The sequence below is a fragment of the Macrotis lagotis genome, chromosome 1, assembly GCF_037893015.1.
Source record: "Macrotis lagotis isolate mMagLag1 chromosome 1, bilby.v1.9.chrom.fasta, whole genome shotgun sequence".
NCBI classification, from domain to species: Eukaryota; Metazoa; Chordata; class Mammalia; order Peramelemorphia; family Peramelidae; genus Macrotis; species Macrotis lagotis.
The window spans coordinates 42,967,742-42,986,046 of NC_133658.1; the positions used below are offsets into that span (position 1 = coordinate 42,967,742).

Genomic DNA, 18,305 nt, shown 5'->3' on the forward strand with positions numbered 1-18,305 from the left:
GATGGGAAGTGTTAGGGGTTCCTTTTCCTCTGTGCCTTCCCTTCCCTCCCCTTTTCTACTCCTTTATTTGCCAGGAAAGTCATTTGACTGGTTTTCAGGGACTTTCAGGGGCCTGTTTGCTCAGAGGATCTTTGTCCTTGCTTGTACAAAGGCCCCAGACATCACCATGTGTCCAAACATCCCGGGAGGGCTACTCTGACCCACTGCCAGTGAGGATGGGGGGATGTCAAGCTTTCCCCTCTCGTACCCATTATCCCTCTTGCCCAAGTAGCGTTAGGGGTGGCTCACTTCAGGGGGGGCAGAATTTTCCGCTGTGTAAAATTTACTGAACAATAGGGGAGTCCAGTTCTGACCTTGGTCTTTCATTTCTGTAGTAGCCTGGGTTTCATCTTTTGGGGGTTCCATGTGGAGAAAGGATATACCTATGGCCCTCTTGCTCCTTGGTTAGAGATAATGGGAGACCCCATAAGGCTTCAGGTGAGGGCTTGTTGGGAGGGCTGGCAAGGCATTATACAGAATGAAAGCTCTCTTTCCTCATTTCAACTCGAGGTCATACTTCTCTTGGTCTTGCTCTTGGACCCTTCGCAATCTTCTAGAAGGAAAAGCCCCCACCCCACCCTCTGCATGCTATGCTTTCATGAACTGATGAACTAGAACAAACTAGAGGAGAAAGCGACCTGAGGGAAGGACAGGTAGCAGGAGAGAATGAGGCAAGTCACAGGGCCTTGGAGGGAGCCCCAAATACTCCTCCCTAGGCTGAGCCCATCATATCCCCACCGCCCCTGGAAGCACCCCTGGTGTTGTATATAGAACTCCAATTATGCCCTTGTTTGTGGGCCCAAGCCCAGTCCCGTCCTGTCATTAGGAACTAGTAATAACCACGTAGGCCCCGGCCCGCCAGCCCTCTCTGACCGGAGCCAACAATACCGCCACATAGACAATTTTTTTTTTTTTTTAGTTTGGGGATTTGTTTGTTTTTATTTTTCATTTTGTACAGATAAAAATCCCTTTCAAAAGTGTCTTTCGACTGACGTAACTTTTCTGGTGCTGTTGTTAACCTGTTTCTTTTTTTTTTTTTTTAATTTATTTTCCCTTTTGCCCTGTCCTCCTGTCTTCCCTTTGGCTCCCCTTTCCTCACCTGCTCCCCGGCCCCTGTAGCCCAGCCATCGTTTCCTTTCTTTTCATTGGTTTGTTTGTTGGACTTTGGATAAGCGGTCCTCTTCCCCTCCTGTCCCACCACGATCCAGCCCCTTGAGTTGAGTAGTCACTGCTACAAGTAACAAACGCACTGTGAACACTCCAGTATTAATAAAAGCTGTACTGTAATAAACTCCGGCCTGGCTTCCTGGACTCGGCTGCTCTCGCCTCTGCCCACTCCCTTTCTTCTCTCTGCCTTAACCCCTTTCTGCGATCTTCTCCCAGGACGATGGACACTTGCTTGGCTTCATGCTCTCCACAGCCAAGGTCGAGGGCTGACCCGGGGCAGAGACTGCATGAGTCTGAAGCGGGTGACTAGAAAACAGTCCCAGCTGGCCAAAAGAGACAAATGGGTGGTCTCGGTGGACTCCCCAGCAGAGCTGGGATGACCACCTACCGGGCAGTCAGGAAAGGCCGTGAACCTGGCTAAGGCTGGCTAAGACTACTCACACCGGGCATCAGCTGCTGCTGCTGCTATTATAAAAAAGAAATGGCTAGGTTCGGGGAGGTGGGTGAAAAGGGAGGAGGGGAATTATCCTCATTTCCTGGGGCTGAGGGCTCCCTCTGCAATGTCCAAAGGCATCTGGAGAAGCTAGATAAATCATTCATTCAGTACTCACTATGTCAGACACTTTGCTACCTATTGTGTATGAGACACAGACACAGACACACAGAGAGAGAGAGAGAGAGAGAGAGAGAGAGAGAGAGAGAGAGAGAGAGAGGAGAAACAAGACAGCTCCTGACTTGAAGACTTTACATTCAAATAGCAGACCATAGAAATGGATGCTAAAAAGGAGGGAGGAGAATATTAATACAGGAAGGAGTCTAGTGGCCTTGTTCCAGGCTAGATAACAAAAAATCTGGGGAGCTGGGGTGGGGGGAAGCCCTGGGACTTTAAGCCCACACCATATAAGAGTAATTAAAGGAACTTGAAATATTTAGCCTGGAGAAAGACAACAAAATAATTTGTCCTTAAGGGACCTGTGGGAGGGAGGAGAGAAAAGTTAGGAAGAATATCATTGATATCTTCAGGTATTTGGAAAGATGGAATAGGTTTCTGGGCTTAGCCCAGAGGGTAGAAGTAGGAACAGTGAATTAGTGGCTGCAGAGGAGGGAAATGGGGGCTGAAAAAGGAATTTCTTCTCTCAACATCTCAGACACAGGGACACAAAGATGCACAGCTTGTTAGTCAATAAACATTTATTAAGGGCCTGCTATGTGTCAGTCCATGTGCAAAAGAGGCAAAAGACAACCCCTGCCCTCAAGGAGCTCACAATCTACTGGGAGAAACAAGAAGCAGGGCGGCTAGGTGGCGCAGTGGATAGAGCACCGGCCTTGGAGTCAGGAATACCTGAGTTCAAATCCGGCCTCAGACACTTAGTCATTACCTAGCCATGTGGCCTTGGGCAAGCCACTTAACCCCATTGCCTTGCAAAAACTAAAAGAAAAAAAAACAAGCAAACAAATATGTACAAACAAGCTATATACAGAATGAAAAGGAAATAATTAAAAGAGGGAAGGAACTGGAATTAAAAGGGGTTGAGAAAGGCTTCTTGGAGATTCCAGTGTAGATGGTGGGATTTTTGGTTGGATCTTAAAGGAAGCCGAGGAAGGCAGCAAGTGGAGACGAGGTGGAAGAGCATCCCAGGCATGGCGGCAGCCAAAGAAGACATCCAGAGCTGGGAGATAGAGTGTCTCATTCATGGAACAACAAAGAGGCCAGGGTCATGGTTGGAAAGGTATAGGCCTAAGAGTAAGGAATAAGGAGATTGAAAGGTAGTGGGGGGGGGGGGCTATGTTGTGAAGGGCTTTGAATGCCAAAACTTTGCATTTGTTCTTAAAAATGATAGGGAGCCATTGGAGTTTACTGAGTGGGGGAGCATGACCTGTGCTTTAGGAAAATTAAGTTTGGTGGCTGAATGGTGGATAGAGTGGATGGAAAAAGGATGTGAGGCAAAAGACCCACCTGCAGTAGCGCAATACTACAAGAGTGAAGGGACGAGAATCTGTATCAGAGTGGTGGCAGCAGAGGGGAGAAGGGGGCATATTTGAGAGGTGATGTAACAGACCCTGGCAACAGCCTGGAAATATAGGAGATGAGAGATGATGAGGAGTCCAACGTAGGTTGGGAACCTGAGGGACTGGGAGTATGGTACTGCCCTCCACAATAATAGGAAAATTAGCATAGGGTTTAGGGGGGAAAGATGAGTGGTTATAGACATAATGAATTTAAGGTGTTCATTGGACATCTAGTTTGAGATATCTAAAAAACAGAGATGTGAGATTGAGGGCAGCAGAGGTTGGGACAAGATGGGTAGATTGGAGAATCATCAGCTTAGATGGTATTTAAATCCAAGGGAGTTGATGAGAGCATCGTGCAGCAAAGTATATAGGGGGAAGAGAAGGGAGACTAGGACAGAACCCTGTGGGCGACCTGCAATCTGCAGGAGGCTCCAGTAGAAGAGACGACAGAGGTCAGAGCGGGCGGGCGGAAGGAAATCAGAAGAGGGGGGTCCTGAAAACTTGGGGAGAGGAGAGCACCAAGAAGAAGAGCAACAGTGGCAAAGGCTGTCAAGGAGAACCAGGATTTGGCCATTAGAAGATTATTGGTAACTGGAGAGAGTGGTTCTGGGAATGATAAGGTTGGAAGCTGGACCATCAGGGTTTAACAATGGGAGGGAATATCGCTTGAGTTTAGTTACAAAGGGCAGAAGAGATAGAGGACAAAAATTAGCAGGGATGGAAGGATCAAGTGAAGGATTCCTTAAGATGGGGGAGATAGGGGTATGTCTATGGGCAGTAGAGAGGGAGAGATTAAAGTAAGTGGCAGAGTAGGCAGTCTGTTGGAGGGGATGAGATGGAATAAGATCACTTAGAGGAGTGATATTAATGGAAGACATCGTGGCAGAAGTCATAGGAGTGATGGGAAGAGGAGAGGAAGATACTCTTGCAAATATGATTCTACAGAATTCTCGGGATTCTCTGCTAAGAGTGAGGGAGGGGACACATGTTCGGGGGAGCAGTTGAGAAGAGCTTAAATGAGATATTTACACATGGGTTGGCAGACAGTACGCTCTTAGGCTAACTGATGGTTCCTCTCCTTTGCTTGGCAGCTCTGTCCTCTGCTGGGGCTTTCTAGAACCTTTGGGAGGTGGGGAGGTTTCCATCCCTCTGAGGGTTTTCCACTCCAAATGTGAAGATCTGGACATATGGATTGACTTCCAAGGGGAAACTAAGGGTGTAATTCCCACACCAGCAGAATAAACTCAGAACTCCAAGTTGCTGAATATGATTGGACAGAAATGCTTCCCCTCCCTCAATGGTGGGCAAAGTTTAGTTTCCAGGCAGGTTCTCTGACCCTTCCAGAGATAAATCTGCCCCTGCCACAAGCAACTTAGTGCCCTATTTACATCAAAAAAGAAAGAGTAGGGGAAGATGGAAGACATGGAGTAGGGCAGAGGCCAAGCCTTTGCTAAGTAGGGGAAATATGGGGCTATGGAAAGAACCCTGGGTTTGCAGTCAATTGGGCCTGGATTCAAATTCCACCTGTCATTTTACCCTCTATGTGGCCTTGGGAAAATACTTTAAACCTTCTGGGCCTCAGTGTCCCTATTTTCAAAATAAAGAGGTTTATACTGGATGGTCTTTCCAGCCCCAAATCTCTGATCCAATGAAAACAAAAATTAAAAACCCATCTCTCCTGCCTGGTCGATTGGAATCAGGCAGAAATGACTATGACACAACCAAAAGAGGCCCTGAGAAAGAGCACCTGCACCCCTGCCCAGCTGCCTCATTTGGGTAAACACAAAGTCACAAATCAAATAAAATGAAAAACAAGTATTTAATAGAAAAAAAAATAAAGAAATGGGAAAGAATCAGCGTGGCAAGATGTGGCATTTGAATACACCCCAATCCTCCTCCCCAGACTGTTGTCTCCAGTGAATCAGCCCCTTGCTCCACTGCCCACTCCACACACACACAGTGTACACAAAGTACAGCCCCCCCCCAGCAGAACCCTCAGCTTATCCCGATGGCCAAGGGGAACAGCAGCCCCTGAAGCTGAGGAGACGCTCCTCCCTGGGTATCCTGGGAGCGATCATCCAAGGAGGAGGGGACCCGAGTTTTTCTCCCTTCCCAAAATAACCCAAGGCCAAAGGGCTTTCAATGGGCCTAGAGCCAACTGGCCCATGGAATTTCTTGATAAGTTTTTAGACATTAGCACTCCCTTCACTCCATGGAATGTGGTTTTCCTTCTCTGAGATCCTCCCAGCTCCACAGGAGTGAGTTCACCAGCAGTAGGGAGTCTTGTAGGACTCTGCTCACCCCTTCCCAGGAACTTCCTGGCATGCCAGGTCACCAGCTCAGGAGTGGGTGCAGAAGGTTTGCTCCCCTCCCCTTTCTTCCCAGAAACAGCCCTACATTTCCCCTAAGTTCCTGGGCCCCGAGGAGCTCAAAGTACTTTTACAACATTCCCTTTCCTGCTTTTATTTAGCCTCTGTCCTTGGAAGAGAGGCAAATGGCACGAATAGGTCTGACTGATACTGAAGGCACAGACTCAGCTGGGAGCTAGGTTGGGGTCAGAAGCTGAGGCTGCTCCCCATCAGTCATTCCAACTTCTTACCACTGACTGCATCCTCTGCCCCACTCCACTCAGGTCCAACTCAGCTCTCTTGATACTCTCAGGAGCCCTCATCTCTTGGTTCCGCCCTGGCATGGCCTGGCACCTGGTCCCCAACCAGGAGGACAAAGGCTAAAGCAGACAAGTGGGACCAGCCTGTTTCCTAGGTGCAAGCCCTCTACCCTGCCTGCTGGAGCCATGCGAGGGGGCTGAGGCCTGCCTGCACCAGCTCCAATCACTAAGGGCTTCTGAGGCAAAAGGAAAAAAAGGAGAGAGAGAGACTAGGCTCGTGGGGATAAGTGTGTGAGAAGCCAGCCAAGCTCTTCCCTGGCACAAGATTTCTCCTCTGAGCTGCTCCACAAGGGACTTTTCCCAGGATGGGAATCGGGGATGGGGGGTTTCCAAGGGCCTCCCTCCCAAATGGTGAGGTGAGAATGGCAGGCCTGAGATGCTAGAGGATTGGCCCGAGCAGCCCTGCTGGGCTCCAGAGCAGAGTCAAGGGTAGGAGGACTAGCTCAGGGGATGAAACGCTCTTCCCCCAGCGTGGCCTTCCCTGAAAGGTCAGCCTCCATCTGGGGGGGCCTCAGCTCTCTCTCCCCGACCAGAGATGTTTGGGCTTGTGAAGGAAGGTAGAGCAGAGCGACAGGACCAGCACACTGTGGAGGAGGGTGATGGCTGTGAGGCTGGGCTTGGGGGACCACGCAGTCTTCCCAATTTTGGACGTTGCTTTCTTTACCTGTGAGAGAAGACAGAAACCAAGGGACTGTTTGTGTGCCCTGGATAAGTCACCTGTCTCTTCCAGCTCTAGGTCTATGAGCTTGTGATCTCTCCAGGCCTCAGTTTCTTCATCTCTAGAATGATGGGGAGTATCACTAGATGATTTCCACCTCTAAATCTAACCCCCCAAGGAAAATCACTCTTACCATCTCAAGTTCATATAAAGATATCATTAGAACTTTCATACTGGGAATCTGTTCCAAATATTGGGACTCTCTCCCAGGTGAGTCCCGCCTCTTAAGAAATATATGAGAGGGGCAGCTAGGCGGTGCAGTGGAAAGAGCACCGGCCCTGGAGTCAGGAGGACCTGAGTCACTTAATTACCTAGCTGTGTGACCTTGGGCAAGTCACTTAACCCCATTGCCTTGCAAAAAAACAAAACCAAAAGTGCATGAGAGTGTCACAGAATTTTAAAAGTTGAAAGAATAGCTAAACATTAAATGATGATGATGATACATAAACTGGATGTGATGCTTTAAGGTTTACAAAGGCTTGACCCAAAGCTACTGAATCAGTGTGGTCATCCAGGCTCATCCGAGGAGGAAGAGCCTACCACCTCTCAAGGCGGACCACTTGGGAATAGCACCAGCTGTTAAACAGCTGTTCTAGACATCAAGCCTAAACTGTCCATTGTCTGGTTTCTAACCATTGTTCTTCATTTGACCCTCTGGGGCCCAAAAAGAAACCTAGGTCTAGCCCCAACATGAAAGCCCTTCAGAAACTAGAAGACAGTGCCCAGTTTCCCTGCCCTGAGTCTCCTTTTCTCCAAAGTAAACATCTCTCTACCAGTTCAAGGAAGCACAATATACGTAATTCATGTGGCCTGTGGTGTTGGACAGGTGGGATATGTGTCAACACTAAATGGACTCAACCTAAGTTTTGAGGGCCCCCTCAACACCTTGGAGAGGCCCATCCCCCTCCTCCTTCCCACTCCCCATGTCCCCCTGCCTTACTTACAACACAAACAGTAGAGAAGGTCCATAACTTTGTAGCAGTTGTCAAGAAGGGCCTTTGGTTTCACCATCTTCCAATCTCTGCCTGGATTTGTACGACTCAAGATTGTCTCCACCTGTGGGTCCAACTGCAAATCCTAGAAGATAAATACACTAAACCATCAGGACCTCTCTGCGAGATGGGTGCACCCCAGAAGCATCATGGTCCTCAGTGCTATTCTCATCATACCTACGTTCAGTTCTGGGTATCTTGTTTTAAAACAAAGCTTAAAAGAGTAGCAGAGTCGGAAAAGAGCAGGCAGGGGAGTGAGAAGACTTGAAACTATCAGGCAGCAGAAGGGACAAGGATATTTAACCTAAAGATCAATAGATTGATTGCCCCTAAGGAGCATGGTCTTCTAATTCTTAAAGAACCCATGAGGAAGAACCCCAGAAGCTCTGGTCCAACATTATCCTATAACAAATTCAAAAGAAGACAGAACCAAAATGGCAGAGGGGCAGGAAGCAATGAAGCTGAATGACCATCTGCAGCTCCTCCATAAATCAAACCCAACAGCTGGTCATCCAGCCACTTACTTGAAGATTTCAAGTGGCAGGAAATCCGCTTCCTTCCAAGATGGAATATTCCACTCTGGGAGAGTTCTAATGGTTTGTCATTTTTTTTAATGGTTGCAACCTCCACTCTCTGTTTCTAGTGCTGTCCTCAGGGCCAAGGAAAGCAAGTTTAATGCCCTTTCCATGTGGCAATCCTTCAAAGAGTTTATTTTGGAGACAGCTACCCTTCTCTTCTCCAGAATAAAAACATTCCCAATCCCTTCAATCAGTCCAAATATAGCATGAACCTTCCTCTAGCATGGCCATCCACCATTTTTGTAGCCCTCCTCTGGACACTCTCCAGTTTATCAGTGCCCTTCCTAGAAATAAACTCAATACTTAAGATGTCTGGCACATAACAGTAGGTGTTTGACTGACAGATGTGGTTGGACCAGGTCAGAGTACAGCAGGATTGTTCCCTCTCCTCCCCAGGTACTAATCCTCTCTTAATGTCATCATGGAGGGCCATGGAGAGAGAAAAATTATTCTGTGTAGATGCAGAAAGCAAAACCAATGCCCACAGGAGACAGATTTTTAGCTCATTATGAGGAAGAACCTCTTAATTATGAAATGAGATTATCTTATGACAGCAGTAGTGAGTCGAGCAGAGAATCACTAGCCAGGGTGAGAGAGCCTAAGCAAAGGTGTAGAGAAATGAATGACCAAGCTATTGAGGAAGAAGGAGGGGAGCAGCCAATCTGTCTGATGTAGGTCTGATGTCCAAGCTAGATAAGGAAGCGATACAGATATGAAAGGGAATGAAAAAAGCGATGAGAGGATGTGGAGATACATCCTAGAACAGAGAACTACAAGTAGTCTTTACATTTTTATAGTAAACTATATTTTTCAAAGTATATTCATTTTCTTCTCATATCAACTCTCCAAAAGTAGACAGGGAAAGTTTTACCTCCCCACCCCCTCTACCCCAATCATTCTGTAGCTGAAGAAACACAGGAAAGTTAAGGAACTTCTGATGGTCACACAGCTAGTTAATGATGGAGCTAGGAGCCAAACATGGGCTTTTTTGGTGGTTGATTCAAAGTTCCTCCCATTGCCCCTACCTGCCTCACATATTCCAAAGATTCAACTTTGAATTCCTCAGAGCCCATTTCCCTCCACCACTTACCCCTACCCTCATTATTCTTCCTAATAATTTTTTCCATTTCCTTTTGTTTGCCTATGGGGACCTCTGATGCCCACACCAGATACCTGGCTGCCTCCTTCCCCACTTCCTGCCATACAGCCCCAATTCATTGCTTTCTGCTTCCTGGATCAATTAGGCTCAGTGTTGACCCCCCTTCTCCTCCACGAACTGACAAAAGTCTAGTTGGCAGTAATTTACCATTTCAATGTCCTGGACGTGGATCAGAAGTTCATATATTTCCTTAATATAATTCCAGGATGGGTGATCCTTCCACAGGACACTCTGGATGATAGCCATGGTTTTGCAGTTCAGTGAGGCCCACAGGTACCGCAGATTTGGCTGGTTCACCTCTGCCTGTTGCTGCAATGAACCAAGGGAAACACAGTAACAAACCTGAAAACCCATGAATATTATGGAAACTTGTGTTATTAATGTCATCATCATTATCACAAATATAATAGGGCTTTGCTCAGTCCCTTCCAATTAATCAATAAGCATTTATTAAACACCTACTATATACCAGGTTCCTTCTCCAAGTCAATGGAGAGAAAGAATAAGGAGAGGGAGGGCAGAGAGGGGAGTTAAAGAAAACACTGCCATGTTGTTACAGCTTGATCTGGTTTTAACAGTTTTAATATCTAGCTGGTTTGGACTTGTTATTTGATGCAGCCAATAAATCACGTGCCAATTATTTGTAGAATGGAGATAGAGTGGGAAAGTTACAGAGTTTTCCCTTTTTGGCAATTTGTGAGCATTTGCCAGAGCATACCCATGGACTGCTACTAAACCCAGTAAGAATGTTGACAAGAAGATGCACCTTTGGGAGGTAGCATAATTATTACTCCTTTTCAATATTGCTTCTAGTCTGCTACTAATCTGCATCTACCCCAAACTTTGCTTCACTAAAACTGATGAGCCTTCCTTGGACCATAGGCTGCACAGCCCCACTGTGAACCCTCTCGGATCTGGGTACAAGGAGCCGACCACAAGATAGCAAATATCACTGTTATACCTTTCCGCTCAAGCAGGATTTCCCCCCCCCACCATTTTCTGGGACTTCCACAAACTCATCCTCCCAAAGCAGGAAAAAGGAGCAAATAGCACATGTGCTTGTGACCATGGAAGTTATTAATTAATTATTTACTGAATTGAATTGAAAGAAAACAGAAGAAATCCCAATATACTTAAAGTTGACATTGTCCTAAAGGATCTGCCCAATACTAAGGGATATTTAATAGCTCCATTATCATTCTCTTCTTTATCTGTCTTCTATAGATTGATGTATGTTTGCATAATTTTTAATACAGAAAAACATTTTATAAGATTTTTTTCCTTCCATTCCAAGGGGCCAGTCTAACTGTAAGTAATTCATATTTTGGCAAAATGTGATGCTTCTGACCTATAGGAATATCCCATCCCCTTACAAAATGAGGCCCGCCTAATAAACTCACTTTCTAAGGAGTCCTAGGAGCTGCCTTACAAGGGGAAGGGCAGCTAAGAGAGCTCCTACTGCAAGGCCATGGTCAAGAGAAATGATTAGACTTCAGGAACTTATATAGAGATACTAAGAGTGAAGAAAGGCATATGGCAGAATCTCTCCTAATATTTTTGTGGACAAAATATAGGTTGGCTCATTGTTTGATGAAATAAGAACTGGATGCATTCTTAGATCCACAGCTCAGTAATTAATGGGCCAATATCAAATGAAAGGGCAGTCTGTAGTGAAGGATTCCATTAAACTATCTTTGTCCCTGTACTGTTCTACATGATGGTCAGTAACTTGGCTGAAGAAGATAGTCCAATTATTAAATTAGTTCATCTCAGAAAACTGGGAAGTATCACTAAAATAGATGAAATCAAGTCAGGATTCAAAAATATCTTGAAAAAGATGGGTCAATCTAAATAGAAGAAACGTAAGGGGGATAAATATAAAATATAAATAATATAAATACAAAACCTAACAGTTGGACTCAAAATTCAACTGCACAAATAGCATAGTGGTTGTGATTAAAAAAAATGTTGGTCCAATTTTCTTACTACCATTTACTTAAGATTCACAGATCACATAACTAACCAGAGCCTTCAGAATCAAGTTGAGACATTGAAGTATAGCTCCAATGTCAATGGTTAGTTTGCAAATTGCATCTATGACTCCGGTGTTTACCACCTGGTTTATTATTTTACCCGACCTAGTTCTTCTCCTGCTCTCTGTTCTTTGATATATAAATCACTACTTTCTTTTTCTGACTTCTATAAAATTCCAACGTGCCTATCCTGCCCCTATAACTATAAGTGCTGAAAAGGTTGCTCATGGTTCAATGATTATTGTATAAGAGTCTATGCTGCAAGAATATAATAACCTGGTTTTCCTGTGCATCTGCATGTTGATGGTATGACTAGCAGTAGTATGTGATTGGCAGTTATGAATCCTAAGACAATTCTTAAACAAGGTGTCATAGCTATACATATAAATCCATGAGAAAAAGAGGTAGTTATCCAGACAACCAGTAAAGCGACTTCAATCTTAGGCTATGAGTCTCCTATATGAAGTGATAACATTGGACCCAGTGGTTCAGGGATCAGGTCTGAAGGGAAAATGGCACCTCCTCAAGATTCTCCTGGACATGAATGCCAGTGTCTTGAGCAAATATGAGTTAACCAGTTTGGGTGGGTGGGGGGAATTATAGCTAACAAACCTTTATTAAATGCCTATTAAAGGTAAGAAATAAAGGTAAGAAAATCCTGCTAGGTGTTGATATGCACTCCAAGAACTTACAATCCCTCCCTGATTCATTGGAGAAGAGGAGGCTCTGGATACCACCATTGCAGTGACACCCAACTAGCAGATTTTCAGATACCCCAGAGGAAACCAAGGTGATGAGGGCCGAGTAACATGTTGCTTTGCATTCCCTGCAATGTGACTGGGTTCATGGCAAAGGTTGCTTCTTACCAGCCTGGTGATGTTGGCCAATCTGAGCACTCCCTCGTAGGGCACGCTGATCCTGTAATCAATGGGGAAATAGTGCTTCTGCAGACACAAGGAGGAAATACAAAATGAGAGGCATTCATGCAACCACTATGTGCTGAAGCACTTTGATAGGGGATAAGGATTTTTTTGAATAAAGAGTTGGTGATTTCATTGCACAGGTAAGAAATTTTAACTTTTACAGATATAAAATAGTAACTTCTCTGCACTTCATATAATTTTTGAAAAATTCAATTCGTTTTTTTAATGGACATAAATCTATTTTTTTCTGTTCCATTCCTGTCCCAGTGAAAAAAAAAAAAACCAAAATCCTTATAACACTTATGTATAGTCAAGTCAAAGAAATTCAGAGCATTAGCCATGTCCCACAGCTCATGAATCCTTCTACATGAACTCTGCGAGATGCACAGATCAGTGATTAATGGGTCAGTGTCAAATGAGAGGGTGGTCTTCAGTGCAGGATTCCATTAATCTATCCTTGTCCCCGGCACCTCTCCAATGAGAGATGCATAGCATATTTCATCACAGGTCTTCTGGAGACACGTCTTTGGCATTACTTGAAATTCATGGGGCTTTCAAAGTTGTTTCTCTACACTGTTGCTGCTTTGAACAAAAGTCCCATTTTGATGATGATGTTTACTCTTCATAATCAAAGATGACCATGTCATCATATGCACTTGCACAATTAAATTTATTATAATGAGGGGATTATTGTGCAAAGGCATCCTTTCATTTTAGACATTCCATGACTAGCCTAAGGTCACACAATCAGTAGGCGTCAAATGAATCCAGCTTTCCCTGACTCATAGGTCAACTCTCTCTTCATTGCAACTGAGCAACTGGAAGGAAGCTTATGTGCTCTTAAAGAAAAAGGGAAGCTCAGAAGAGGATTGAGTTTGGAGGGGGAAGATAATGGGTTGTGTCTTGGTCATGTTGCATTTGAAAGGCCACAGGACATCTAGTTTGAAATGTCCAATAGGCTGTGGGAGATTGAGGACTGTAGCTAAGAAAAGATTAGCTCTGGACATAAAGACCTGGAAGTCATCTTCATAGAGATCATGAGGTAAATCATTAAGGAGCTAATGAGTTCACCCAGTGAAAGAGTAGGGATTGAGAAAAGAGAGGACAGGATAAGACCTTGGAGAATATTCAGTCAGGTAATATTAAATGGATGATGATGTGGTGAAGGAAGGAAGGAAGGGAGGGAGGGAGAGAGGGAGGAAGGAAGGAAGGAAGGAAGGAAGGAAGGAAGGAAGGAAGGAAGGAAGGAAGGAAGGAAGGAAGGAAGGAAGGAAGGAAGGAAGGAAGGAAGGAAGGGGAGGGAGGGAGAGAGGGAGGGAAGACTGATTTACTAAGCACCTACTATGTGACAGTCATTGGATTAAATACTTTAAATTTAATTATCTCAATTGATAGGTGGAGAATTGAGAGAGCAAGGTCACAAGCCAGAAAAGAGAATATCCTGAAGAAGATGGTCAATAGTACAAAGAGGCCAAGAAGGATGAGGATTGAGAAAAGGTTCAAAGAGTCAGCAATTAAGAAATCAATGGTAATCTCGGAGAGATTCAGTTGACATTCGAAGTCAGATTGCAAAGGGATGAGAAACAAAAGAACTAGAAGTGGAGGGGATGAGAGAAGCCAGTTTTTCCTAGGAATCTGAAAAAAGGAAAAGAGCTATAAAACTATATCTTGAAGGTTTGGGGTTTTATTTTTGTTTCTTCAAGATAGGGGCACTTTTGTAGGCAGCAGGGGAGGAGCCAGTAGATAACTCAAGATCAAAGGGGAAGAAGAAGAACTGTAAGGGTAATTTGCCAGAACATGGAAGGAGACGGAACAACTGCATACATGTAGAAGAATTGGTCTCAGTGAGGAGAAAGGCAATGTAATCTCTCGGTGAGACCCTGGAATAGAGGAGGAGAGTCTGCAAAATGCTGTCTAGATGTCAAATCTAGAGACGAGGGGAAGGAGGCCTGTGGGTAATAGACTGGTTTTGCAGTCAAGTATCAAGAGTGGATCTTCAGCTTAAAGAATTCTTTTTTTTTTTTAGATTTTTCAAGGCAATGGGGCTAAGTGACTCGCCCAAGGCCACATGGCTAGGTCATTACTAAGTGTCTGAGGCCTTGCTTCAATGAGGGCCTAGGTGCTGTTGGACAATATACATTGTTGGTGGACCTTGTCAATACTCTGTGTGACTCCCTTCAGCATCATGTGAGCAGAAATAGAGAAGGCAGGTAGTAGGAGACGTCCAGGGTTGGATTCATGGAAGCGTGAAAAATACTGAACAAAAAAGCAAGGAGATTTGAGAGCAGAGGACAGTACAGATTTGGCCTGGTCAACAATGGTTCGATACTAACAAGGGAGGAGAGTGAAGTCATAGCAAGGGTGATATGCCGGTAAAGCATAGAGAAGTGGAAAGGTTAGAGGTGACATTGAGGACTAATAATAGTTGTATAAGAGAAGTGAGGAACAGGGAGAGATGTAATGATGGGAGGTTAGGATCAGATAAAAAAAAACTTCAGAGTTCTTGGAGTAAAGGATGGGTAGGTGAAGGGCGATCTTGAGAAAGGAGAGAGAATGATCTGGGCCGACAGATAACAACCAGCAGGAACTGGATTGAGTGATGCATGTGGACAGAGTGAACCTCAAAGGAGGAGAGGTAGGTGGGTAATGGCAAGACAGAGAGAAAGGAATATTCTCAAGGACCAGGGTGGTGGCAAGTTTAGAGAAAAATTGGTACTAGAAATGATGTCCAGGGTTTTGGCATAACTTGGGTAGGAAAAAGAGGCAGAGGGGAGGTTAGGGCTCCATGAATATCAGAAGAAGCTTACAAGGAAGAGAAGACAATTGTGTATATATATTTGCACCCTTGAATGGTACAGTGGTGGAAGAGTTCATTGACCTCAGGGCCAGGAAGATGTGGGTTCCAATTTTGCCTCTGAGACATTAAAAACTGTGACCTTGGGCAAGTCTCCTAAATCTTCAATGTTTGATGCAGCTCTCTCAGACCTGAAGTCACAGAGAAGATACCAACTTGCATTCTTAGTAAAGGGCATTCACATATCCAGTCCTTATCCCTATTTTTACATTCTACAAGTAACAGTTATTTGTGTATCCCATGAGAGGCAACGTGCTAAATTGGGTGGGAGGCTGGCTTTGGAGTCAGGAAGACCTTGGTTCAAGTCCCATCTCTGAATACATAATAACTGGGTGGATTATAACTTTCCAATTCCCCAGGCCGATCTAAGTCATTCACAAATCTGTGTCAAAGCCTCCAGAGATGACCAGAGAGGTCATTTTCTGAGATTTTCCACATTCTTGCCAAGACCCACCCAGAGGAGCAACAATTTTTCCCCAGAGGCTTCCTGGAGTCCATTTTTGAATCACAAAGTAAATCCTTAAAGGAAGTGGGTTAGTATAGCCTAGCAACCAGAACAGCCCACCAATACCTCCTTAAGAGCACTCAGCAGAATAACACCAGGTGTGAAAACATACCAGGTGTGAAAACACCACCAGGTGTGAAAACACACCAGGGAAGCAGCTGCTGCAGTAACTATAAAAGAGTATGGCCTTTTCAGTTTTAGCTTTTGTTTCCTTTGAATGGATATGATTAATATATCTTTATTTCGATTTCTTAAAAGATAGGGAGGAGAATTCCAGGGAGACAAGGGGCAAAAAAAGGAGAGGGTAGGTGGCAGCTAGGTGGCACAGTGGATAGAGCACTGACCTTGGAGTCAGGAGTACCTGAATTCAAATCTGGCCTCAGACACATAATAATTACCTAGCTGTGTGGCCTTGGGCAAGCCACTTAACCCCATTGCCTTGCAAAAACTAAAAAAAAAAAAAAAAAGGAGAGGGCAGAGGTTCAGGTCTCAGGTTGTATGAGCACAATAAATTTCAAGAGTGGTTTTCTGTTGCCATATGGGAATAACTAGAAGGAAGACCCAGGGATGAACAGCTCAGGGTGATTGGTAGAAGTAGATGAGATGAGGATGGATCCTTAGACTTACCATATACCGGAGCCGATACTTGTACTGCAGTTTGTCTCGGAGGATCCCTGTAATGGCACACTCTTTGGTTTGGGCGTCCAGGCCCTCAGTCCCCAGAATATAGCCAAGGAAAAAACAGAGATCTGTAAATCACAAACACAAGGGCACTCAGAGGAAGGTTGGTTACTTCAAATGGATGCTCCTGGCAGTGAAGAAAGTCATGGGGAAGCTCTCTAGAATTTAGACTCAGAGAGAAATACTAATAACAGTAAGGGTGATGATGATAGAGCCACTCTAGATTGGGGGGACTCAGAGGGCAGAGACATCTTCCTGAGTTCCGATCTGGCCTCAGACCTTTACTAGCCGAGTGACCTGTGCACGTCACTTAACCCTGTTTTTCTGTTTCCTCATCTATCAAATGAACTAGAGAAGGCAATGGCAAATCACTCCAGTATCTTTGCCAAGAAAACCCCAAATGAGGTCACAAAGAGTCAGACACAATTGCAACAACCACCAAATCCAAACATCTGTTTGTGGGCTGGTTCCTATCTTTCATCATTTTGTGTCATTTCTAGGACCTCTTTTCTGTTTCTATATTCAGATTTCCACCCCAGCTTCGCCCCACCAAAATTTGGCAGCATTTATCACTATTTGCTCTCCTTCTAGGAAACTTTTCTCCTTTTAATCTGCCTCCAGAGCCTACTCTTTGCTGCCTCTACCCCAAATCTCTTCCTGTCCCTAGATATAGGGAGGGTTTGGAGGCCCCTTCTCCTCACTTTTGAGTCACCCACACTGAGGCCTATAACAATGCTTTCACTATCGATCCCCCAAACTCTCTGCAATCTCTATTATGGGGGCAGCTGTTGACTTTATTTGCCTATGTATATATTGTTCCCCATCCCCCAATAGAAGGTAAGCTCTTTGAGGGCAGGATCTGTCTTTGTATGTCCAACTGTCACAATATTTGGCAAAGAGAGAGTCCAGAATCAATGCCTGTTAAATGAATACGTGAAAATAAAGACTTTGGGGGATATTTAGAAGGACAAATCCTATAAGCTTTCAAAACTAGCCCTCTGAAAGTTCCATACTGATATGGGACTTATTGCTATAAAACACTGACTTGTCAGCCCTCTCTTGAATAAGAGCTAGCATTTTTTTTTTAGTTTTTGCAAGGCAGTGGGATTAAGTGACTTGCCCAAGGTATACAGCTAGGTAATTATTAAGTATCTGAGACCGGATTTGAACTCAGGTCCTCCTGACTCCAGGGCCAGTGCTCTATCCACTGAACCACCTAGCTGCCCCAAGAGCTAGCATTTACACAGCACAATGCTATACATCTATTATGTCATCTGACCCTTGCAATCCTATGAAATCAGTACTATTATTCCCATTTTAGAGATGAGGTAACTGAAGCTAACAGATGATAAGTGATAACTTTATCCAGAGTCATGTAACTTATTAATGTATGAAGGAGGATTTGAACTCAGTATTCCTGACTTCTGTCCAGCGCTTTACTCTACCCCACCCCCTAAGAGGCTTTTAAGGAACTTCTACAAATGGTTTGGATTGGGTTTGGGGCTTTTTCTCCAAAGTATAGTCTGCCAAACACTGAAAACTTCTCAAGCTTTACCACTGGGGGTCATTATGAGTCCAAAGAAGACTTCCTGCATTAAGCGAGAGGGATGTGATTTACCAAGCTTTAGAAGCCAGCTGAAAAATCCTTTCCAAACTGAACAGAAGCATCTTGGGGGAGGCGGGGGTGGGGGGGCTCCCTCTGCCAAACCTGCACTGTTCAAAGATGAATAGGATCTGCCATTTCCCATTCATTTTCCTAGACAGGGAAGTTTCTTGTCTGCCCACGGGCACTGAAGATTCAAAGAAACAAAAAGCAAAGTTCCTACTTTCAAGAAGTTCCCAGTCTAATGGGGAAGCAATGTACAAACAAGATACAGGATCATTTGGAATTAATCAAAAGAAGAAACGCACTGAGATTAGAGAGACCTGGAAAAGGTGGGATTTTTAGATAGAACTTGAAGAAAACCAGGAGGCC

General features: G+C 44.7%; 1 protein-coding gene across 4 annotated transcripts in view; it reads right to left on the reverse strand.

Moving 5' to 3' along the window:
- Positions 1–2,385: 2,385 nt before the first annotated feature.
- The window catches only part of IL34 (interleukin 34), a 65,433-nt gene continuing 49,513 nt past the window's right edge, over positions 2,386–18,305 (reverse strand). For all 4 annotated transcript variants that reach the window (XM_074199315.1, XM_074199305.1, XM_074199333.1 and 1 more), the window contains exons 3-7: positions 16,277–16,398; positions 12,234–12,311; positions 9,482–9,643; positions 7,550–7,682; positions 2,386–6,551 (exon numbers count right to left, since the gene is read on the reverse strand). In XM_074199315.1, coding sequence (XP_074055416.1) covers positions 6,331–6,551; positions 7,550–7,682; positions 9,482–9,643; positions 12,234–12,311; positions 16,277–16,398 — 716 coding nt within the window. In that variant the 3' untranslated portion in view covers positions 2,386–6,330. The remainder of the gene's footprint in view (positions 6,552–7,549; positions 7,683–9,481; positions 9,644–12,233; positions 12,312–16,276; positions 16,399–18,305) is intronic.